At 44.4% G+C, this 25276-nt stretch overlaps 1 protein-coding gene and 1 long non-coding RNA gene across 2 annotated transcripts in view; both read right to left on the bottom strand.

Annotated features, from left to right (window-relative positions):
- The window catches only part of LOC129836349 (protocadherin-15-like), a 340099-nt gene that overhangs the window by 83137 nt on the left and 231686 nt on the right, over positions 1–25276 (bottom strand). The window contains exons 24-25 of the mRNA XM_055902394.1: positions 7392–7532; positions 2314–2426 (exon numbers count right to left, since the gene is read on the bottom strand). Coding sequence (XP_055758369.1) covers positions 2314–2426; positions 7392–7532 — 254 coding nt within the window. The remainder of the gene's footprint in view (positions 1–2313; positions 2427–7391; positions 7533–25276) is intronic.
- Positions 20189–23152, bottom strand: LOC129836350 (uncharacterized). The gene is made up of 2 exons (XR_008756648.1): positions 22906–23152; positions 20189–22791 (listed from the first exon to the last, which is right to left on the bottom strand). It is a non-coding gene; the product is annotated as an uncharacterized LOC129836350 (long non-coding RNA).

Here is a 25276-nt window from a genome sequence, read left to right as displayed (position 1 = left end):
AACCCGGACGACACTAAGCCAATTGTGCGTCGCCCCACGGACCTCCCGGTCGCGGCCGGCTGCGACAGAACCCAGAGTCTCTGGTGGCACAGCTAGCGCTACGATGCAGTGCTCTAGACCACTGCGCCACCCGGGAGGCCGTCCATGGCCTTGTTTTGCCTTTACCTCCCTTATCTCACCTCATTTGCTCACATTGTATATAGACTTATTTTTCTACTGTATTATTGACTGTATGTTTGTTTTACTCCATGTGTAACTCTGTGTTGTTGTATGTGTCGAACTGGTTTGCTTTATCTTGGCCAGGTCACAATTGTAAATGAGAACTTGTTCTCAACTTGCCTACCTGGTTAAATAAAGGTGAAATAAATAAAAATAAATAAATAAAAATAACATTAACACATTACATAAATATAAACTTACTGTTCATGCATTTCAGTGTTATTTAAACTTGAGTAGCCTAATTGTTGTAAGACTTCTGTAATTAATGCTACATGTAGTATTACAAACAAACAAACTGGTGCTCAGAATTTCAACAACACAAGCTCCCAATTGGTGCAGAGGTCACTACAGACACCCTGCTTTGAATCTAGGCTGTATCACAACCGGCTGTGATTGGGAGTCCAACAGGGCGGCGCACAATTTGCCCAGCGTCGTCCGGGTTTGCCCGGTGTAGGGCGCCATTGTAAATAAGAATTTGTTCTTAACTTACTTGCCTAGTCAAATAAAGGTTATTCTTTTTATTTATTTTGAAAGCCAAGGTACAATATACTACAGTACAATACTGTACTGTACGTGCCATTTGTTTTCTCCAACCATGACTGGGAGATGTTCATCTCCCCAAAACAGATGGAGGGGACTAACAATAAAACCCTGAAAGCATTAAGCCAACCACATAGCTGTTTTAATTGTGTGTTGTGGAACTGTTGGCACAGCCTTCCTGATTGCTGCTACCGCTAACGGGCTTTGGTTAGACAAACAGCATCTTCTGTGGACGTGTAGAGCATGATGTGTGTTGTGAAGGTTGCTTAGAGAGAGGAAGATGAAGCGAGGAGGAAAGATGGAGCACTCTATTGTCCAGTAGGGGGGGTGAAGACCAGATTGGAGGCCCTTTTGGTGCGCTCCTGTACAGCAGGGAAGAGCTAGCACCTGGCTAATGCTTTTATGGGTCATCATTTATGTTGGGGCTGTCGCCGTGGATGGTAAGCATCAGCAATGCTATGCCCAACAGAGTGCCGTGCCAGCCATCCTAACCTTCTGTGTGTGTAGGACATAACACTCATTCACAAGCTAATCTAAGGCCCTTCATCAGACACACCGCTGGGAATGTATATTGCATTGATCAATCATAAGATAATGCCTGGAATAGAGAGAACATGAGCACGGGAAAAGAAACAGAACACACACATTCCTAATAGTGAATGCACGTAGTTATAAACATAGGACACGACAGACGACGGACGGACGGACAGACACAGGCAGCACTTTCTGACATACAGTTTACACAAGATCGAGCAATTACTGTAAAGTGAGCACAAAACAGCAGCTTGACCATATGAGCTGACCTTATGAAATGCTCTCCCTAATGTGAACAAGGCATGTACAACTCTATTAGAAATGACACATTTTGCCATGATTCTATGCCATGACTGACAAACACAGTTAGAAATCAATTTGCCGCTAACAAGCTTTACTTGATAAGCTCCAAGGGACAGTAGGATACATAATACACTGACTGGTACCTCACAGCTAACACCACCTGCTGTTCAATATTATCATACAAAAAAACATTTGATGAATGTCAGAGTTGGTGTATCTCACTCTCAGAGAAGCCGCAATATCACATCAAAACCAAGACTTTCTCAACCCTGCTCCAGCCACAATGCTAATAATATATACCCGAGCCGACAAAGTGCAAAATCTGTTGATCTGTCCTTGAGCAAGGCACTTAACCCTCATTTGCACTAGGGATGCTGTACTACTATGGCTGATCCTGTAAAACAACACATTTCACTGGACCTATCTGGTGTATGTAACAACAAAACATAAACAATTTTAGGATCCTTTGTGTCTTCTTCTAATGCCTCTTAAAGGGAAAGAAATCCAAAAGTAATCAGATTACGTTACATAATTTGGAGAATCCAAAAGTTACATTACTGATTACAATTTTGAACTGTAACGGATTACATTTAGAAAGTAACCTACTCAGCCCTGCATGCAGTTTTGAGTAACGAGTAAGATGTATATATGGTAATATTCAAGTGAGTGTGCACGCACACATGCGTTTGAGCGTGTGTGTGTAAGTGCGTGTGTTACCTGTACTCCTCCTGAGTGAAGATGGGGATCCTGGAGGGCTGGAGAACAGTGATCTCCACCAGAGTTCGGTTCTCCTTCACTGGCTCTCCATCGTCAAAGGCTATCACCACCAACTGAGAGGACAAACACACAAGCACACACACACATTACTGATTTCTTCTTGAATCAAACCACAATGCCTGGTCGCTATCTGTTTCTGCATGCATGACAATGAATAAGAGAGAAGTTTGAAATGGCACAAACAGGAAGGTCCAACCCACCCAGAGAGAGTGTATGAATCTATCGACCCAACATTCTTAGACCGGGGAGACGAGACAGAGACAGAAAGCAAGACAGAGTCAGAGCAAGAGAGAGAGTTTGTCTTTATTACAACCTAATATCCTTCAGCAACATGCTCCTTCCGTTTGCTGCCAAGGTTACACTGAGCTGAGGTCAGCTCCACATACACTCAGATGACCTTCTGTGGGAGTATACTGTCAGGAACTTAATATGCTGCACATATTGGTTTAGTCACAGGTGGAGTCCGTGCAATGGCCTGATGAATAAGGACATGATGAAGGTATTGTGAGAAGGTTCCAAAAAGAGTCCATTAGCTCAATATGTGCACCCTTTTGACCAATAAGAACTAATAATAAAGTGCACAGATAATGTACACTATTTCTGTACAGTATGTGAGGAAAGGTGTAGAGTACATGTGTACTTTAAGAAAGACTCACAAAAAAATATATACACTACCGGTCAAAAGGTTTAGAACACCTACTCATTCAAGGGGTTTTCTTTATTTTTATAATTTTCTACATTGTAGAATAATAGCGAAGACATCAAAACTATGAAATAACACATATGGAATCATGTAGTAAAAGTGTTAAACAAATCAACATATATTTTATATTTAAGATTCTTCAAATAGCCATCCTTTGCATTGATGACAGCTTTGCACACTCTTGGTATTTTCTCAACCAGCTTCACCGGGAATGCTTTTCCAACAGTCTTGAAGGAGTTCCCATATGTGCTGAGCACTTGTTGGCTGCTTTTCCTTCACTCTGCCGTCCGTCTCATCCCAAACCATCTCAATTTGGTTGAGGTCGGGGGATTGTGGAGGCCAGGAAATCTGATGCAGCACTCCATCCCTCTCCTTCTTGGTCAAATAGCCCTTACACAGCCTAGAGGTGTGTTGGGTCATTGTCCTGTTAAAAAACAAATGATAGTCCCACTAAGCCCAAACCAGATGGGATGGCGTATCGCTGCTGAATGCTGTGGTAGCAATGCTGGTTAAGTGTGAATTGTAAATAAATCACAGACAGTGTCACCAGAAAAGCAACCCCACACCATATCACCTCCTCCTCCATGCTTCACGGTGGGAAATAAACATGCAGAGATCATCTGTTCACCCACAACATGTTCACCCACAGCACAGTCAAATGCAAAAATTTGCGCCTACCGACCATTTCTTTGGTTTACTTTTCAATGGACCTTTTGTGGTAGTGGAGCTAGAAGTAAGGCCAAGACATCAATCTTCTGTTTGTTCTCTCTTTCATTATTTTTTTATTTCCAATAAATCTCCAATTTGGACTCCAGACCAAAGGACAAACCGGTTTAATGTCCATTGCGCGTGTTTCTTGGCCCAAGTAAGTCTCTTCTTATTATTGGTGTCCTCTAGTAGTGGTTTCTTTGCAGCAATTTGACCATGAAGACCTGATTCATACAGTCTCCTCTGAATAATCGATTTTGAGATGTGTCTGTTACTTGAACTCTGTGAAGCATTTATTTGGTCTGCAATTTCTAAGGCTGGTAACTCAAATGACCTTGTCCTCTGCAGCAGAGGTAACTATGGGTCTTCCATCCCTGTGGTGGTCCCAATGACAGCCAGTTTCATCATAGTCCACACGGGACTGCGAAAACAGTCCCGTGTGGACAAACACTGACACAGGAAACAAACACCAACAAACCAACAGTGAAAACAGGCTACCTAAATATGGTTCCCAATCAGAGACAATGAAAAACACCTGCCTCTGATTGAGAACCATATCAGGCCAAATGACAAACCTAAACATAGAAACACAGAACATAGACTGCCCACCCCAACTCACGCCCTGACCAACTAACTAAAGACAAAAACAAAGGAAAATAAAGGTCAGAACGTGACAGTACCCCCCCCCCCCCCCCCCCCAAGGTGCGGACTCCGGCCGCAAAACCTGAATAGGGGAGGGTCTGGGTGGGCATCTGTCCGCGGTGGCGGCTCTGGCGCTGGACGTGGCCCCCATTTCCACCATAGTCAATACCCGCTTCCGTGGCCTCTTAGGGACGGCGACCCTCCTAAATGGCCCCACTGGACTGAGGGGCGCCTCTGGACTGAGGGGCAGCTCGGGACTGAGGAGTAGCTCCGGACTGAGGGGCAGCTCAGGACTGAGGGGCAGCTCCGGACTGAGGGGCAGCTCAGGACTGAGGGGTAGCTCCGGACTGAGGGGCAGCTCCGGACTGAGGGGCAGCTCCGGACTGAGGGGCAGCTCCGGACTGAGGGGTAGCTCCGGACTGAGGGGCAGCTCATGACTGGAGAGCAGCTCATAACTGAAGGGCAGCTCATGACTGAAGGGCAGCTCATGACTGGAGGGCAGCTCATGACTGGAGGGCAGCTCATGACTGGAGGGTAGCTCATGACTGAGGGGCAGCTCATGACTGAGGGGTAGCTCATGACTGGAGGGCAGCTCATGACTGGAGGGCAGCTCATGACTGGAGGGCAGCTCATGACTGAGGGGTAGCTCATGACTGAGGGGCGGCTCTGGCAGCTCCTGACTGGCGGGCGGCTCTGGCGGATCCTGACTGGCGGGCGGCTCTGGCGGCTCCTGACTGGCGGGCGGCTCTGGCGGCTCCTGACTGGCGGGCGGCTCTGGCGGCTCCTGACTGGCGAGCGGCTCTGGCGGCTCCTGACTGGCGGACGGATCTAGCGGCTCAGGACAGACGGGCGGCTCTAGCGGCTCTGGACAGACGGGCGGCTTTAGCGGCTCCTGAAAGACGGGCGGCTCTGACGGCTCTGGACAGACGGGCAGCTCAGGCGGCGCTGGACAGACGGGCAGCTCAGGCGGCGCTGGACAGACGGGCAGCTCAGGCGGCGCTGGACAGACGGGCAGCTCAGGCGGCGCTGGACAGACGGGCAGCTCACGCGGCGCTGGGCAGTCGGGCAGCTCACGCGGCGCTGGGCAGACGGGCAGCTCAGGCTTGCCGAGGCGCACTGTAGGCCTGGTGCGTGGTGCCGGAACTGTTGGTACCGGGCTGGGGACACGCACCTCAAGGCTAGTGCGGGGAGCAGGAACAGGGCATACTGGACTCTGGAGACGCACAGGAGGCTTGGTGCGTGGTGCCGGAACTGGTGGTACCGGACTGGGAACACGCACCACTGGGCGAGTGCGAGGAGGATGAACAGGGCGTACAGGGCTCTGGAGACGCACAGGAGGCTTGGTGCGTGGTGTTGGTACTGGTGGTACTGGGCTGGTGCAAGGGGCTGCCACCGGAGGGCTGGTATGTGGAGGTGGCACCGGATAGACCGGACCGTGAAGGCGTACTGGAGCTCTTGAGCACCGAGCCTGCCCATCCCTACCTGGCTAAATGCTCCCCGTAGCCAGGCCAGTGCGGCGAGGTGGAATAGCCCGCACTGGGCTGTGCTGGCGAACCGGGGACACCATGCGTAGGGCTGGTGCCATGTACACCGGCCCGAGGAGACACACTGGAGACCAGATGCGTTGAGCCGGCTTCATGGCACCTGGCTCGATGCCCACTCTAGCCCGGCCAATACGAGGAGCTGGGATGTACCGCACCGGGCTATGCACACGTACAGGAGACACCGTGCGCTCTTCCGCATAACACGGTGTCTGCCCGTACTCTCGCTCTCCGCGGTAAGCACGGGAAGTTGGCGCAGGTCTCCTACCTGACTTCGCCACACTCCCCGTGTGCCCCCCTCCAAGACATTTTTGGGGCTGCCTCTCGGGCTTCCTACCGTGCCGCCGTGCTCGTTTCGCCAACTCCATTCTCCTGTATCCCTCCTCGCACTGCTCCAGCGAATCCCAGGCGGGCTCCGGCACTCTCCCTGGGTCGACCACCCATCTGTCTATCTCTTCCCAAGTATTATAGTCCAGATCATGCTCCCATGTCCAGAAATCCACAACGCGCTGTTCCTTTCTTTCACGCTGCTTGGTCCGATTTTGGTGGGTGTTTCTGTAACGGCAGATTTCCTCCTCTTCATCTGAAGAGGAGGTGTAGCAGGGATCGGACCAAGACGCAGCGTAGTAAGTGTCCACGTTTTAATATAATCAACTGAACAAGACACAATACAAAATAACAAAAGTAAATCTAACCGAAAACAGTCCCGTGTGGCACAAACACTGACACAGGAAACAAACACCCACAAACTAACAGTGAAAACAGACTACCTAAATATGGTTTCCAATCAGAGACAATGAAAAACACCTGCCTTTGATTGAGAACCATATCAGGCCAAATGACAAACCTAAACATAGAAACACAGAACGTAGACTGCCCACCCCAACTCACGCTCTGTCCAACTAATTAAAGACAAAAACAAAGGAAAATAAAGGTCAGAACGTGACACTACCTCATGAAGCTAGTTGGGAGAATGCCAAGAGTGTGCAAAGCTGTCGTCAAGGCAAAGGGTGGCTATTTGAGAATGTCAAATATAAAATATATTTTGATTTGTTTAACACTTTTTTGGTTACTACATGATTCCATATGTGTTATTTCATAGTTTTGGTGTCTTCACTATTATTCTACAATGTAAAGAATTGTAAAAAATAAAGAAAAACTCTTGAACGAGTAGGTGTTCTAAAACTGTTGACCGGTAGTGTATATATATACTGTATATAAAAAGGAAAGAAAGGCACATAGTATGAGAGGAGATTATATATGAGTGAGTTTCTTTCATTTATGATGGCTGAGATGGAGGTATTGTGCAAATGTTCTAGAAACAGAATATCCATTAGTTTAATCTGTGCACATTTCTGACCCACTGGTCTGCATTAGATCTTAAAGTGCAACTGTACTGTACAAATCATCCATCATCATCATACCTTGAAGGTGACGCTGGGCTGTTCGTTGAGGTTGACCCTGGTGATGACCCTCCCAGATCCCTTCTCCACGTCAAAGATGCTACCGCTGTAAGGTGATTGGTCCTCGTCCACTCTGTAACGCACCAGACTGGCTGGAGTACCCTGGGACAGAAACACAGGGGCAAGACAGACATGTTAGGTGAGTGAACTCCTCTATTTTATGTGTGTTTTGTCCTATATTTTTATTTTTAATCCCAGCCCCTGTCCCCGCAGGAGGCCTTTCACCTTTTGGCAGGTCGTGATTGTAAATAAGAATTTGTTCTGGACTGACTTGCCTAGTTAAATAAAAGTGAAATAAAAAAATACAAATATTTTTACTTTTGCTATTGTATATTGCTCAAGGGGACAGCAGTGATGCTATGATATTTTATGAGTATTTTCACACAGGTGGGTTGAAGTAGTCTGAAAGAACTGACTTACAGTTTGCTTTACTCTAACTCTACAGTAGCTTGAGAAGCTAACGGATTCCCAATTCCCCTGACCGGGTCACGAACCTAGGTCGTGAATATGACTCATGGGAGTGTTTTCCGCCTTCGCTATAGTCTCCGGCAGGTACTCTCCATGCAAGTGAACCTCGATGAACTACCTCTGCTACACTGTGACTGCACGACATAGTCTCATCCCCTCATTACCAGTAGGAGGACTGCTCCTCACACGACCCTTTACTGTATTCATAGATGACACACATCATCTCTTGGAGTTAAATAACACCTACCCTATCCCTCCATCCACAAATCAAATCCACTTTAAGATATTAATGAAAGCTGGGACTTAAATATGACCCTTAAATTAAGATTAATAATGCTTTCAGATAGCTGATTATCTCATAACTATCTTTTTCAATTATATCACTTTCAAGCTCCACATTTTTTCTCCCACTTTTTTTTCTTACTGTCTTCTAATAGAAGATAATACTTCAGTGCCCTTCAGCAGAACTGAGAATGCGGGACTTGAGAAAGCCTAATGGGTTTTCTGTGCTGTAGAGTCAAACTGGGCAGAACTGAGCAAATGCGGGGGTTAGAGATGTTAGATCCCTTGGGTGATTTACTCACACAAATACATCTGCCGAAGGTTGTGAGAAATCATCAGAGAGAGCTTACGGATACACTGAGGGGCATGTGTGTAACATCCAGGCTGTGTGCGTAGAATCCGGCATTTGTGTTAGATCCACACTGAGCATAATAAGAACAGAAACCAAATGCCTTTTTGTTTGGCAACTGCACCGACCAAATATTGTAACAAAAGTGTCAGCATTCTGTCAGAATTTTTATTTCAGGTGAACATAATGGCATAGGCTAAGTACGGTATTTTGCCCAAGGGCAACCAATAAAGGCACACCATTTCAGATTCCAACACCAGTCATATGCTGTTCCTTAACATGTAAGGCCAAGCTTTGACTTTGAAATATTACTAAGAAGTAGAACCCCAGGCCATTTGGCCACTGCAGTGTGAGCTGAAAGGCCAAACAAGCCCTCAGGATCAGAGACCATGCACCTATTTAAAATAAACATTTGTAAAAATGAGATTATGTCCTCACCCCCATTTCCCTTCCCCTATAAACTGAGCAGTTCAGTATCAACATTTCCAGTTTCCACATTTGACATTCAATGGCAGGTCTCATACTGGTTCCAAGACAGCAGTACTATGGGGATTGCCTTGACTGTAGATACAGTACCATCTTACTATATCTACTAGTGCTTTCAGGTTTACAGCAACTCCCCTTGTCTGGCTTTTTGCTCACAGACCATAAATATTTTATGCCTTCTGCTGGGGAAAACACTCACCAAAAATTGAGATATTTACCACTTTGACATCTAAGAAATGTATGTTGGGACTAGGGATGTGGCGTTCATGAAATTTTGTCAGCTGGTGATTGTCAAGCAAACAGCTGCCGGTTACACGGTAATTGACTGTTATTATTAACATAAACAAGTTTAGCATCTTGTGACTTCCATGCATAGCCAACAAGCCACTGATGCAGACATTTGAAACGTCTACATTTTAAAAAGTCTAATAAATAAATGTAATATAGCCAACACCTTCACAATGAATCCATTATTTATTTTAGACAGGTCTAAAGAAACATGATATGAAGAAAATGTAGTCTATTTCAGAAGAACAGAATAGCATACTCTGAGTTGTCCTTATGTTAGGCCCTGATATGGTTGTGGGCTACACTAGTTAATTTAGCAGACAAGATCTGATTAGAATACCGTGGCATTATTTTGTATTATTTTATATGTGACTAATTTCAGGAAACTAGGCGTGTCACTACTTCACAGGAGAGCCATTTGAACGTAAACTTTTTAAAATTTGTATAAAAATTTGTTTTTGGGCAGAAATACCTTCTAGAACTTTCATGTGCCTTAATATCAAACTTGTATGCAATCTGTAAATACGAATAAAATTGTTATATTACGAGCCTAGTTGGTTAAGCCACAGAAAAAGTGAGGAGCCTTCCCTAGCCATGATTGCCTGAGTTAATGGGTGGGCTGGACAAGCCAAGAGATGAGTTCAGATTAGTCTGCCATGCAGCACGCTTCTGTCTATAACATGAACTGGTCAGTATATGTAGGTAATCCTTTCTAACACAGCTTTTATGAAATATATTACATAGTAGAACTGAAAAGGTGTTGCTCTCCACTTTCTGCAGGACCAAGTTTTGAAATCAGTGGAATGCACAGTGGAATTAGAGTATGATATTCTGCCGTTTGATTGCAAATATGCAGACGGAGTCGAAAAGAGAACACACAGAAGGCTGTTGTAGAAAACACCTGTCTCCGGATTACATCTTCAAACTAAGGTAACCATGACATCCATGACAGAGAGGAAGAAGCATCCATCCATGTATACGGGTAAGATAGTCTAGCTAACTACATTTTCAGATATTACATATTTCAAATTTTGTCAAAAAGTTGTTTTAATTTCAAGTTAAAGATTACTGTTAGCTAGCTAGTTAACGTTAGCTGGCTGGCTGGCTCGCAAGCTAACTGTCATGACTGTCCTGTAAGGATCTATCATGGCCGTTGAAAGATGAGGACCAAGGTGCAGCGTGGTGAGCGTACATTTTCTCTTTATTAGAAACATTGCCGACAAAACAATAAACAACACAAAACAAACCGTGAAGCTAAAGGCTATGTGCCCTAAACAAAGTCAACTTCCCACCAAGACAGGTGGAAAAAAGGGATACCTAAGTATGGTTCTCAATCAGAGACAAACAATAGACAGCTGCCTCTGATTGAGAACCACACCCGGCCAAACACAAAGAAATACACAACATAGAACATAGAATACCCACCCCAACTCACGCCCTGACCAAACCAAAATAGAGACATAAAAAGGATCTTTAAGGTCAGGGCGTGACAGTACCCCCCCCCCCCCCCACAAAGGTGCGGAAACCTAAACCTATGGGGGAGGGTCTGGGTGGGCATATATCCGCGGTGGCGACACAGGTGCGGGACGCAGACCCCGCTCCACCACTGGCTCCCCCCACTTTGGTGGCACCTCTGGTGCGGGGACCCTAGTCGTTGACCCTGGACTGGGGACCCTCGTTGCGGGCCGCGGACTGGGGACACTCGTCGTCGACCCCGGACTGGGGACCCTCGTTGCGGGCCCCGGACTGGGCACCCTCGCTGGGGGCTCTGGACTGGAGAACGTTGCTGGAGGCTCCGGACTGGAGAACGTCGCTGGAGGCTCCGGACTGGAGAACGTCGCTGGAGGCGCCGGACTGGAGAACGTCGCTGGAGGCTCCGGATTGGAGGCCTTCGCTGGAGGTTTTGTGCCATGACTCCTCACTGGAGGCTTCGTGCCATGGATCATCACTGGAGGCTTCTTGCCATGGATCATCACTGGAGGCTTCTTGCCATGGATCATCACTGGAGGCTTCGTGCCATGGATCATCACTGGAGGCGTCTTGCCATGGATCATCACTGGAGGCTTCTTGCCATGGATCATCACTGGAGGCTTCTTGCCATGGATCAACACTGGAGGCTTCTTGCCATGGATCAACAGTGGAGGCTTCGTGCCATGGATCATCACTGGAGGCTTCTTGCCATGGATCATCACTGGAGGCTTCGTGCCATGGATCATCACTGGAGGCTTCTTGTCATGGATCATCACTGGAGGGAGGAGACGTATGGGCAGTCTGGTACGTTGAGCTGCCACAGTGCTCATCAGACTGGGGAGACACACAGGAGGATTAATGCTAGGCGCAGGCACAGGACTCACCAGGCTGGAGAGACATACAGGAGGCCCTGTCCTAGGCAGAGGCACCGGATACACTGGGCCATGGAGGCGCACTGGAGGTCTCGAGCTAGGAGCCTGCACAACCCGCGCTGGCTGGATGGTTACTTTCGCCCTGCAGATGCGGGGCACAGGCACAGGACGCACTGGGCTGTGCAGACGCACCGGAGACACAGTGCGCAGAGCCGGTGCAGGATATCCTGGGCCGAGGAGACGCTCTGGAGGTCTGGAGAGCAAGGCTGGCACAACCCTTCCTGGCTGGATGCTCACCCTAGCCCGGCAGATGCGGGGAGCTGGAATGTAGTGCACCGGGCTATGCACGCGCACTGGAGACACCGTGCGCTCCACCGCATAACACGGTGCCTGACCAGTACGACGCTCTCCACGGTAAGCACAGGGAGTTGGCTCAGGTCTCCAACCTGATTCAGCCACACTCCCCATGTGCCACCCCCAAAAAACATTTTGGGGGCTGCCTCTCGGGCTTCCTTGCCAGCCGTGTTCCCTCGTAACGTTGTCGCTCTGCTTTCGTCGCTGCCTCGACCTTCCTTAATGCTTCCACCTGTTCCCATGGAAGGCGATCCCTTCCGGCAAGAATCTCCTCCCATGTCCAGGATCCCTTGCCGTTCAGATGTCCTCCCATGTCCATTCCTCCTTTCTACCACGCTGCTTGGTCCGTTGGTGGTGGGAAGTTCTGTCATGGCTGTTGAAAGATGAGGACCAAGGTGCAGCGTGTTGAGCCTACATTTTCTCTTTATTAGAAACATTGCCGACAAAACCGTGAAGATAAAGGCTATGTGCCCTAAATAAAGTCAACTTCCCACCAAGACAGGTGGAAAAAAAGGGATACCTAAGTATGGTTCTCAATCAGAGACAACGATAGACAGCTGCCTCTGAGAACCACACCCGGCCAAACACAAAGAAATACACAACATAGAACATAGAATACCCACCCCAACTCACGCCCTGACCAAACCAAAATAGAGACATAAAAGGGATCTCTAAGTTCAGGGCGTGACAGGATCCAAATAGGTCAGATCAGCTTTGCAATAAATAACTTCAGCCAGACCCCCTCTCACCCGCAGAGGGGGAGAAGGGAGCTGGTGGGGGGTTGAAAGCCCACACTGTGTTGTAAATCAAGGAGAGAACATCCCTCTCCAAATTCACACAGGAATGTGCCTTTCTTTCACAGACATTTTCCAGCTGAAACTCTAACACGTTCTGGAGTGAATACTGGAACAATATTTCTAACATAGAACTTGGGGAATGGTAAGAGGCGATCTAAAGAATAATAATGTCATTTCGGTTGTTATTTTGTGATATCATTAAAAATGTTATAAAGGAAATACTGTAACTTGAAAAAAATAGTGCCGTAAAGAGTGTGATTTGCGAAACAACGAAATAAACAATAGAGCATAATATGAAACGATAGACGTTTTTCTATCATCACACAATATATATCGTCATATCGCCCAGCCCAACTGAATAATATACAGTATGTGTGAAATTAGTTTTGATTTAGAATGGACCATTATCTATGCACTTATAGAGCGAATGGAGGATGCTTTTCCCGTGGTTAATTTTTGTGCCAGCCAGGTAGGCTATGCTCCTGTTGTAAAGAAAAGCAATGTGCTTAACCTTTTCTCAATAGGGGGTGCTGTTTTCACTTTGTAAAAATTTTGTTCCCAAATTAAACTGCCTCGTACTCAATTCTTGCTCGTACAATAGGCATATTATTACTACTATTGGATAGAAAACACTCTCTAGTTTCTAAAACCGTTTGAATTATATCTGTGAGTAAAACAGAACTCAAGTTGGAGCAATTTTCCTGTGAGGAAGTGAGAAATCTGAAATCAGTCAGGCTGTTCTGAGGTCAGTTTATTAATTTGCAAGTCGTCTATTGGTCGAGATGCACTGCATACGCCTTCCCCTGGATGTCAGCAAAAAGTGAGAATTGGAATGGTGTTGCTAGGCAGATCTGAGGCCATATAAATGGATTGGGAACGTGGGGTCCAGTCTTTCCTTCGTTCGCCATGACGCAAGACAGACCTCAGGATGGCGTTCTAGAAAGCTCCCGTTATAGCCCTTAGATATATCCGGCTCTGATTTTATTCGATATAGGTGTTAAAGACATCATAATGTTGTTATTTTAAACCGAGTTATATCAGTTTATATCAGCATACTGTGGTTTTCGGATATTTCGTTGTGCTGCGTTCTAGTGAGTTGGGCACGTGTGGGCCACATGGCTAATGTTTACTGCTAATTCCAAAGTTGAAGGCGACAATCTACAACCGAGCAACGATTCTTTTGGACAAAGGACAACTTGCCCAAGATTCTGATGGGAGCTCATCAAAAAGTAAGACGTATTTATGATGTTAATTCGTTGTTCTGTTGAAAAATGTAAAACTCATATTCCGCCATTAATTTCGGTGCGGTCTCGCTTTAACCTGTTGAGGATGGGGGCGCTGTTGTGACTATTTATGCTAATCGTGTAATTTTTGAAACGGCTTCCCACAAAATCCTTGATCGTACAATATGCATATTATTATTATTATTGGATAGAAAACAGTCTATAGTTTCTATAGGAGTTGAAATTTTGTCTCTAAGTGGAACAGAGCCCATTCTACAGCAATTTCCCTGACATGGAGTCAGATTTCAGAAATTTTGGCCACTGTTCTGGAGTCAGTTAAAAGGGCACTGTTATTGCTATGACTATACGGACACTGCTTACGTCTTCCCCTGGATGCCTTTACGTGATGACGATTTGAATGGGGTCGATTGCGCGTTCACAGGCCCTATAAATAAAAAAACCCTGTAGGTAGGAGCTCCTTTGCAGCTGCGTAATGCGCGTGGAGGACATCGACCTGCTATTTTTCCAAGCGTTAGTTTAGCCTGTTATATTTTTCCGGTCATGTTTTTACTCGTTATAGGAGTTAAAAACATCATAAGGTAGTTAATTTAAAGCGTTTTATAGCAATTTATATCCGTTTAGTGCGATTTTGGGACATTTATTTCTTTAACGCTGTGAATAGCTGGGCACGCTTCCAGTTCATCCCGAACGCAGTTGGCATTTCCACATGGCAAGAGGACAGCTTTCCACCAAAAGACGATTACTCCCAAGAAAGGATCCTTTGCCCAAGATACTGATGGAAGAACAGCTCAAAGTAGAACATTTTTATTATGATAAATCGTGTTTCTGTCGAAAAATTTTAGTGGCTTAGGACGCCATGTTTTTTGACGTAGCTTCGCTTGGCGCAAACTGTATTGAAAAGTAAGGATAAATTAAAAAATGTAATTCCGCAATTGTATTAAGAATTAAATTGTCTATCAATCCCTGTCCACCCTATATTTTTTAGTCACGTTTATGAGTATTTATGTATAAGAGTAGATCACTGTCTAAGTGGCGCAAGGACATTTTCTGACCAGCTGAGCTACATTTCACATTGTCTAACCATGATTTTGGTGGCTAAATATAAACATTTTCGATCAAACTCTATATGGATTGTGTAATATGATGTTACAGGAGAGTCATCTGAAGAATTCTGAGAAGGTTAGTGAAAAAATTAATATATTTTGGCGATGTTGACTTTTATCGCTCACTTTGGCTAGAATCAATGCTGGGCTGCTATGTGCTATGTGCTATGCTAATATAACGATTTATTGTGTTTTCGCTGTAAGACACTTAGAAAATCTGAAATATTGTCTGTATTCACAGGATCTGTGTCTTTCGATTCGTGTATGCTGTGTATTTTTACGAAATGTTTGATGATTAGTAAGTAGGTAAACACGTTGCTCTAAGTAGTTTTTCTATTCCATTTGTGACGGTGGGTGCAATTGTAACCTATGCCATCTACCTGAAATATGCACTTTTTTCTAACAAAACCTATCCCATACCATAAATATGTTATCAGACTGTCATCTAATGAGTTTTTTTCTTGGTTAGGGGCTATAAATATCTTAGTTTAGCCGAATTGGTGATAGCTACTGGTGTTGGTGGACAAATAAAAGATGGTGGATTATGCTAATGTGTTTTTAGGTAATAGATGTACATCTTTACATATTGTGTCTTCCCTGTAAAACATTTTAAAAATCGGACATGTTGACTGGATTCACAAGATCTGTGTCTTTCATTAGCTGTATTGGACTTTAATGTGTGAAAGTTAAATATTTAAAAAAAAAATATTTTTTGAATTTCGCGGCACTGGTTTTTCAGTGGGGGTGGGGGGGGGAGTGCCGCTAGCGGCACACTCATCCTGGACAGGTTAACGCACGCTGTATGTCGTAGTAACGTTAATTTTAAAAATCTAACACAGCGGTTGCATTGAGAACTAATGTATCTTTCATTTGCTGTCCAACCTGTATTTTTTAGTCAAGTTTATGATTAGTTACTGATTAGATTAGGTGCCTCTCCCAAGATTTCTCCCAACATTTTGTTGGCAGCTTGGCTACTATTCTCATTGTATAACCACGATTTGTGCAGCTAAATATGCACATTTTCGAACAAACTCTATATGTATTGTGTAATATGATGTTATAGGACTGTCATCTGAAGAAGTTTGAGAAGGTTAGTGAAAAAATTTATATCTTTTGCTGGTTTTTTCGTTATCGCTATTGTTGGCTTGAATCAATGCTGTTGTGTGGTTGGCTATTGTAGTAAGCTAATATAATGCTATATTGTGTTTTCGCTGTAAAACACTTAAAAAATCTGAAATATTGGCTGGATTCACAAGATCTTTGTCTTTAATTTGCTGTACGCTGTGTGTTTTTCATAAATGTTTTATGATGAGTATTTAGGTAATTCACGTTGGTCTCTGTAGTTATTCTAGTTGCTTTGGTGAGAGTTGTGATGGTGGCTGCAATGTAAAACTATGATTTATACCTGAAATATGCAAATTTTTCTAACAAAACATATGCTATACAATAAATATGTTATCAGACTGTCATCTGATGAAGTTGTTTCTTGGTTAGTAACTATTTATATCTTTATTTGGTCGAAATTGTGATAGCTACCTATGCAGGAAAAAAAAAAAGGGAAAAAAAGTTGTGTCTTTTGCTATCGTGGTTAGCTAATAGAAATACATATTGTGTCTTCCCTGTAAAACATTTAAAAATCAGAAATGATGGCTGGATTCACAAGATGTGTATCTTTCATCTGGTGTCTTGGACTTGTGATTTAATGATATTTAGATGCTAGTATTTACTTGTGACGCTATGCTAGGCTATGCTAGTCAGCTTTTTTACTGATGGGGGTGCTCCCGGATCCGAGATTGTGTGCAAGTAGAAGTTAATATTAGAAAGTTGATCAATAAATATAGTAGGCCAAGCCTATAGAAAGCTGATGGGATCCTCCTCTTTTTAGAAGAGGCCCTAAAAACTATTTTCTCACGCAATTGTATAGCCTATAGAAATGATACCCAACATGAGCTCATGTAGTGTTTGATTTGGTTTTCGAAAACATTTGCATTGATGTCAGAGTGACTGGAGGGACAATAGAGTGTTGAGTACCAGGCATTTAGCAGGTTATGTAGGCTACTAATGACCATCAGCAGCATCAGAGATTGGAGAAGCCTAGTTACCATGACTAAAGGGTCACGTGGAATTTGACTGCGGTCACGACTCGAGACAACTGGTGTGGCGGTAATACGGTCACTATAACAGCCCTAGTTGGGACTCTCTCACTAAGGAATAAGAAACCTAATGCCTGCTTTTCGAAGACAAAATGTCAGCCAGGAATTTTCTACAACTTGTGTGTCTTTTCTTTCAAGATTTTATGTGTTAAATACAAGCACAAACAGACAGATCATGAATAAAAGAACAGGCAGAGAGACCCTGGAGAGTATACCAACATCTGCTAGGAAAACAGGAAGACAATGACAAAACACACCAGCCACCTCATTTGACCAGATACATCAAATAGTCTAGTGGCTACAATTACTCAGTCAATTATTTTTGTATTGTTACTAGACTAGTTTATCGATATACCCTCACTCTTCAACACCTCATGCCCTTCCACAAAATAGCTGTGAATGATGTTGCATTCTCACACAAGTGGGAAAACAACTCTTGCTCTCAACAGCCAATGTCTGCTAGTTTAGTTTCTGCCCTCCCTAAACAATCAATTTAACAATTAGTCACTGCTATGTTCACCAAAGTTAACGAACCTATAACATATGGCTGAGATATAACTAAACAACTAAACAACAACAAAACAATAATTTAAATTGTACAGGACATATAACTAAGAAAAACAATCCAAGGATTAAAATAATGTAGATGTAAAACTAATTAGAAGAACTGAATATAGTGGGTTGATTGATGCTCTTCCAAAAACAATGCATTATTGACTAAAAAGATAGGCCTTCTTCAATAGACCTAAGACCTGGAATATCAAATCAAATCTGATTTAGTAACTGTAGTCCTTTCAAGTCCACTCTTATTTCTCCAAGGGCAGGAATACTTCCTGGAATATCTTCAAACTGATGACGTCACCGCCCTATGCTTCTTCACCTGACATTAGGACATAGCCTGTTATTAGAACATAGCCCCTATTGTTGCCAAAAAAATTAAACATTGCCTAAAATTACTGTAATAGCAGGCTTTGAGACCCTTATGAGACATTGTCTGCTGAGTGATCCATGGAGCTAAATGTGTTTTGGCTGTGATGTGAACTTCAGAACCTTCCATTTTCAGAAACATTAACTTCTTATGATCATTTAATTATTTCTTTTTTTATTTAACCTTTCTTTAACTAGGCAGGTCAGTTAAGAACAAATTCTTATTTACAATGACGGCCTACCCCGGCCAAACACTGGAATCGAATCAGGGTCTGTAGTGACACTTCTAGCACTGAGATGCAGTGCCTTAGAACGCTGCGCCACTCGGGAGCCCCGAGGACTTTAATAATAGGTATTCATTACACTTCTCTAATTGATTTCCTTCAGTTCTAGTAAGCAATAAGATGAGACGCTTCCGTATATGCCTTTGTATTCTCAGCCTTTGTCTCTGCATGGAATCAAGTCGAAATGAACATTTGAATGAGTGTTTTGAACTGTATGGTGCAGCCCAAAACACAGAGAACAGTTAATGTCAGAGATTTAATTCCATTTCTGTTCTCCGGCCCTGTTTCCCTAATCAGCTCTGCTGTGGAAAAGAGGCACAACTACAGCCCACTTGTTACTGTTCTTTCCGAAAGACAGACAGACAGACAGACAGACAGACAGACAGACAGGCAGACACAGACAGACAGACAGTACACATGCACAGAGAGCACAAAGAGGGGGAGGCCCCCTACCCTGGTGGCAACACTACCAGCAGGAGGTCCTTTCACACCAAGTTCCAGTCCAGTCTACAATCACTGGCCTTTTCTCCAGACCCCCGGGGAGGGTATAACGAGCAGATAGATTCGAGAAGCGTCAGATGAGGATTGTTTCTGATGGCTGCATTGTTTTAGATGGACACAATTCACACAAGAGTCAAATATAATGATGCAGACTATAAAAAAGGCATATCATTCAAATCTAGACGGACCAGGTTAGAAAATAGACAACAGATTGAGGAAGAGATGTGCAGATAGAAGCCCCAAAGTTCTCTGCTTTTCTTACACTACTACATTTTCTGGCTAGCCATACGACCCTGCATCCCACTGCTGGCTTTCTGCAAAAGGTTTGTTCCTTGGATGGGACATTAAACCAAGGTTCTGACTCTTTTGTAGTCACCAAAGATCCCATGACACTTATTGTAAGATTAGGGCTGTTAACCCGGTATCCTGGCTAAATTCCCCACCTGGACCCTTGGACTACCTCGGTCATCTAATTATCTCCAGCTTCCAATTGACTCAATACAACCTCTCTGTGCTACCCTGCAACTTTTGCCCAGATCACAGCTAACTTGCTCTCCACAGAATACACATTCCGATATGCTACAGCAACAATGGAAACAAAAATTTACTAAACACTTTGAGAACCTCAAGACATGATGTAACTATGCTGAGCACTTGTTATAATGAAAAACAACTCCAGTCTCAAAACAAAACAAAAGAGAGGGAGCATGAAAGGTAGAATACTGACTCACCTATGGGGCTATAAAATATTTAGGTGATTGCACTGCCAATAAACCCACCTTCCTTTGGCATAGGGTTGATGAAGCTGAACCACATTTTTTGGAGGACAAAATAACCTTGTTCTCTAGCATTTATTAGATTCCAAATGTGTCTTTGCTTTATCGTAATGGCCTTGTTTGTCCTATTGACAGAGCGAACGGGAAGCAGTAAAAGTTAGGTGAGTGTGGTATGAGGCATTACAAAAACCTATACTGATTTCCCCCTGCCCCTGTACAGCCTCGCCTGTGATAGGGAAATCATTTCTGAGTGCAACAGGGTGTCAAAATGATGGTGCTGTATTGTGTAATTTCATTCCTCTGGTTTGCAGCCGGCAACAAAAAAAAGTATATTCCAGGAAGTCGGTGTGGAACTGCTCAGCCATGGCAAAGTGAATGAAGACAGAGACAGATAAACAGAGGGGTGAGACTGGAACAGTGTGTTGTTTAACATACTTAACAGAAATAATCATCACATTATCACAACTGTGGGAACAGAACAGATGCAACACAATCAGGTAGCTATTTTTATGAAGAGAACATTGGTTCTTGCCGGTAATGCTGTATTTCACTATGCTGTGTAACAAACAATCATTTGTGTAATCAGCTGTGATGCCTTAAGCGGTGAAAATCACTGTTCTCTTTAACAGGGGTTCTCAAAGTGGGGTCCGCAGAGGCACTGCATATACACTACATGACCAAAAGTATGTGGACACCCGCTCATTGAACATCTCATTCCAAAATCATGGGCTTTAAAGGGGAATGGAAACACTATGATTTAGAATGACGGCTAACTGTAAATCGTCATATTGGCATTGTTGCGTCACTGGCAGGAGAAAACATTTTGGAACTCACAAAAATGGCTGAATTTACCGAGTCGCTCCGAGTCTCAGAATGAAATAATGTCAGTTAGGGAGCCAATAAACCTACTGAAGCCGTTCATGTTTGAGCCGATCGTTGCCCCAGATCAATGAGTTCATTCTCGTAGCAGTAACAACACAGAAATGCCGCCTGAAACACCTGAGCTAGAGGGTCGGCGTAGGCGAACACAAACTGGTGTGAGTGGGGATGCTGCCAGGTAATGGCTAGAGTAGGAGTGTGTGTGTTGTAGAGAGATGGTGGCGATACAACACAAAATCCCAGCGGATGGTGGCTGTATTACATCCAGTCAGAGGTTCCTGTCAGTCTGTCTGGATGGTGATGTATTACATCCAGTCAGAGGGTCCTGTCAGTCTGTCTGGATGGTGATGTATTACATCCAGGTCAGAGGGTCCTGTCAGTCTGTCTGGATGGTGATGTATTACATCCAGGTCAGAGGGTCCTGTCAGTCTGTCTGGATGGTGATGTATTACATCCAGGTTAAGAGGGTCCTGTCAGTCTGTCTGGATGGTGATGTATTACATCCAGGTCAGAGGGTCCTGTCAGTCTGTCTGGATGGTGATGTATTACATCCAGGTCAGAGGGTCCTGTCAGTCTGTCTGGGTTGCGATGTATTTATTGGACGTGTCGGTGCTCAATATATATAACCAGTATCCTATAACGATGTATATCATCAGCGCTTTTTGGCGCGTTGGTAACACATTTACCTTTTGATTAGACGACTAGAGTTCCAATCGCAGGCAGCATCATGATTCATGAAATCTCATTTTAACCAATAATGGGGCGTGCTCTTTATAAATACATTGTGATATAGTTTCGGTATCAGACTAACGTTGCTTTTTTTTGATTGCAGAGCATACAGGCTGGCAGTTTATCGCCAGTTCAACCTATGGGCACAAGAGAGAATTGGACGAGGTCCCTGCGTGTGTCATTTCCTCCATAAAGTGCGGATAGCCAGAAGCAAAGGCATTGAGTAAAAGTTTGATTAAAAGCAGTTCATTTGGTAAATCTAGCCTAGCGTAAGACATAGACCTAATGCTTGCGCCTTATGTAAAAATAGCATTAGTTATCTTGTTCACTATAACAACAGGTTCAAGCGTAACCAGATAAACTTGCTTTGAAGATAAATCTACTTTCAGTGTGCACTAATCCCGTACCCCTGTCGCTAGAGTAGTGACTTCAACTAGCTTTGGCTGCCATCTATTGTAAAGGAATAGTAACTACAATGGGCAGCTAGTCAGAGTCAAAGTAGACATTAATAATATATGCCATTTAGCAGATGCCTTTATCCAAAGCAAACTGGGTAGATGGTAGTGGAAACAGATCATAGAAACAGGATAACAATGTTGATATCATAGATGATCAGTCCTCGCATCTATAGCTCTGTCTATGAATTTGAGAGTGGTTACATTTCTCCAGCCCAATCCCTCAGCGTTTTACCAAAAGAGGAGCAGGGAGGCACTTTGTTATTGTTTCTACTGCTGATTGTCACTTTAAGAAGTTAAGATGCAGATTAAATACACACCAAAATATGTTACAGATACTATAAAAATGTCCCATCACTCAGACAGTTAGTGAATACACAGCATCCAGCAGAGCAAACAATCAATCAAATATATTTTACAAAAGCCCTTTTTAAATCAAAATAATAACCACAGTGGTTATAGAGGGTGCAAAAGTTCAACACCTCAGGAGCAACTGTCAGTTTGCTTTTCATAGCTGAGCATGAATAGGTTGAGAGAGAGAGAAACGGGTTAAAAAATAATCCTGCGAAAAACAATTCCACCCTGATCCCCTTTATGTATGGGTGTATCTTTGAATTCGCTGTTGAATGGCCTGCTCCTTCTCCATTTTCAGAACACCATCCCGCTCCCCCAAAGTGATCGATAGTATATCTCGGCTCGCACTGTGATGATTGTGATTCTGAGCTCTCAGGTTTATACAGCGAGTTCTGGTCTTCACTGATCTCACTCTCCGTCAGCTCCATCTGTGGCGTATAGGGGCAGGTTGTATGCTGATGGTCGTGAGCTCAATCTAGCTGGGCCCTGAGCTCTTTAGCGATGGTCCTGGTGGACCTCTTCTCTGCCGCAGCACAGGAACACTCTGGCACACAGGGGCCAGTTTGGCAGGCTGTACTAACCGTTCTTTCCTGTTGGTAGAAAACAATTAAGGCATTTATTAGGCTATAGTAATATTCAATAATCACTGCATATACTTGAAATACACAATAGCCTTAGAAATAACATGTATTTGCATGTACCACCTGCCACCTGCACAGTCTCCTCCAGGATTAAAACATTTTCAGGGATGAAGATGCCATCTTGAAAACAAACAAACGTTTTGTTAAGACAACTGAACCCACATCAGTTGGCATTAACAAGCTACCTGTTGTATGCTTTGTCAACGCACACACACACACACACACACACACACACACACACACACACACACACACACACACACACACACACACACACACACACACACACACACACACACACACACCCACCCACCCACACACACACACACACACCCACACACCCACACACACACACATTGCAACGCACACACACACACACACACACACACACACACACACACACACACACACACACACACACACACACACACACACACACACACACACACACACACACACACACACACACACACACACACACACACACACACACATTGTTCAGCAAACATGAGGTATGTCAAATTCTGTCTAGCTAATGAGGTGGAGCTAACAAAACATTACAAAAACAAATCTGTCAACAAAATGTATTACAGTACTTGACTATCTGAGGTGGAAGCTAGCTACAGTAACTAACTTTACCTAATAACAGGAGTACACGGATAAACTGTGTTGCAATTTTAGTTGCAGTTGAGTTGCTTGCTAACATTATTTGCTGGGAGGTGTAACAAAACACTTCAGATGCAATTAGCTAGTTACCTTCAACTAGAGTTGCAACAAAGTTGTCCAGTGTCTAACGCTAGCCTAGTCAACAACAGTCATGACCGGTTAACGTTACCTCTGGGGATCCATTTCATTGAATCGCGTCGCCTCCTCCGTTCAGTCGTTTTTGATGATGGTCGGTCGGTAACCCCTACACCATAACCCTCTAAATGTCAAACGGAGGCGCAAGCAGAGGGCTTCAACGTAGGCCTATGACTCCTTTCCATTCGGAAACTCCCGGTTGCCGCATCGAACGTGCCCTTCATCTCGAAGTCTGCCTCTGCGAAATGCTGTCTGCAGATCCTGTTCTTCGATTCACTCTCAATACCACAGACAATTTGCTGATTCCTGCCAGTGAAGCACTGGCGTCGGTCCTTACTATGGCAATATAAAATGACGCTGACCATAGCTCAAATAAACCTTGTCGGCGCTCAAAAGACTAAGTATAGAGATGTTTTTGTGTTAAATGCACGTTTAGTGTTAGTGGATTGAGTACATCTCTTTGTTTAGATTTACTTCCCAAAGTGTTCCATTCCCCTTTAATATGGAGCTGGACCCCCCCTTTGCTGCTAGAACAGCCTCCCAATCTTCTAGGAAGGCTTTCCACTAGATGTTGGAACATTGCTGCGGGGACCTGCTTCCATTCAGCCACAAGAGCATTAGTGAGGTCGGGCACTGATGTTGGGCGATTAGGCCTGAGTCGCAGTCGGCATTCCAATTCATCCTAAAGGTGTTCGATTGGGTTGAGATCAGAGATCTGTGCAGGCCAATCAAGTTCTTCCACACGGTTGTCTACAAACCATTTCTGTATGGACCTCGTTTTGTGCACGGGGCATTGTTCATATGAAACAGGAAAGGGCCTTTCCCAAACGATTCCCATAAAGTTGGAAACACAGAATCGTCTAGAATGTCATTGTATGCTGTAGCGTTACGATTTCACTTCAATTGAACGAAGAGGCCTAGCCTGAACCTTGAAAAGCAGCCCCAGACCATTGTTCCTCCTACACCAAACTTTACAGTTGGCACTATGCATTCGGGTAGGTAGCGTTCTCCTGGCATCCGCCAAACCCAGATTCGTCCATCGGACTACCAGCTGGTGATGCGTGAATCATCACTCGCATTTCCACTGCTTCAGAGTCCAATGGCGGCGAGCTTTACACTACTCCAGCAGACGCTTGGCATTGTGCATGGTGATCTTAGGCTTGTGTGCGGCTGCTCGGCAAAGGAAACCCATTTCATGAAGCTCCCGACGAACAGTTATTGTGCAGACGTTGCTTCCAGAGGCAGTTTGGAACTCGGCAGTGAGTGTTGCAACCAAGGACACACAATTTCTGCACTAGAAGCTTGAGAACTCGCCAGTCCCGTTCTGTGAGCTTGTGTGGCCTACCAATTCGCGGCTGAGACGTTGTTGCTCCTAGACGTTTCCACTTCACAATAACAGCACTTACTGTTTACCGGGGCCGCTCTAGCAGGGCAGAAATTTGACAAACTGACTTGTTGGAAAGGTGGCATCCTAAGACGGTGCCACGTTGAAAGCCACTGAGCTCGTCCTTATGGGCCATTCTACTGCAAATGATTGTCTATGGAGATTGCATGGCTGCGTGCTCGATTTTACACACCTTTCAGCAACGGGTTTAGCTGAAATAGCCGAATCCACTAATTTGAAGGGGTGTAA

The sequence above is a fragment of the Salvelinus fontinalis genome, chromosome 37 (genome assembly GCF_029448725.1).
Source record: "Salvelinus fontinalis isolate EN_2023a chromosome 37, ASM2944872v1, whole genome shotgun sequence".
Lineage (NCBI taxonomy): Eukaryota > Metazoa > Chordata > Actinopteri > Salmoniformes > Salmonidae > Salvelinus > Salvelinus fontinalis.
The sequence above is the reverse complement of the archived record's forward strand: the minus strand, read 5'-3'. Positions and strand labels throughout refer to the sequence as shown.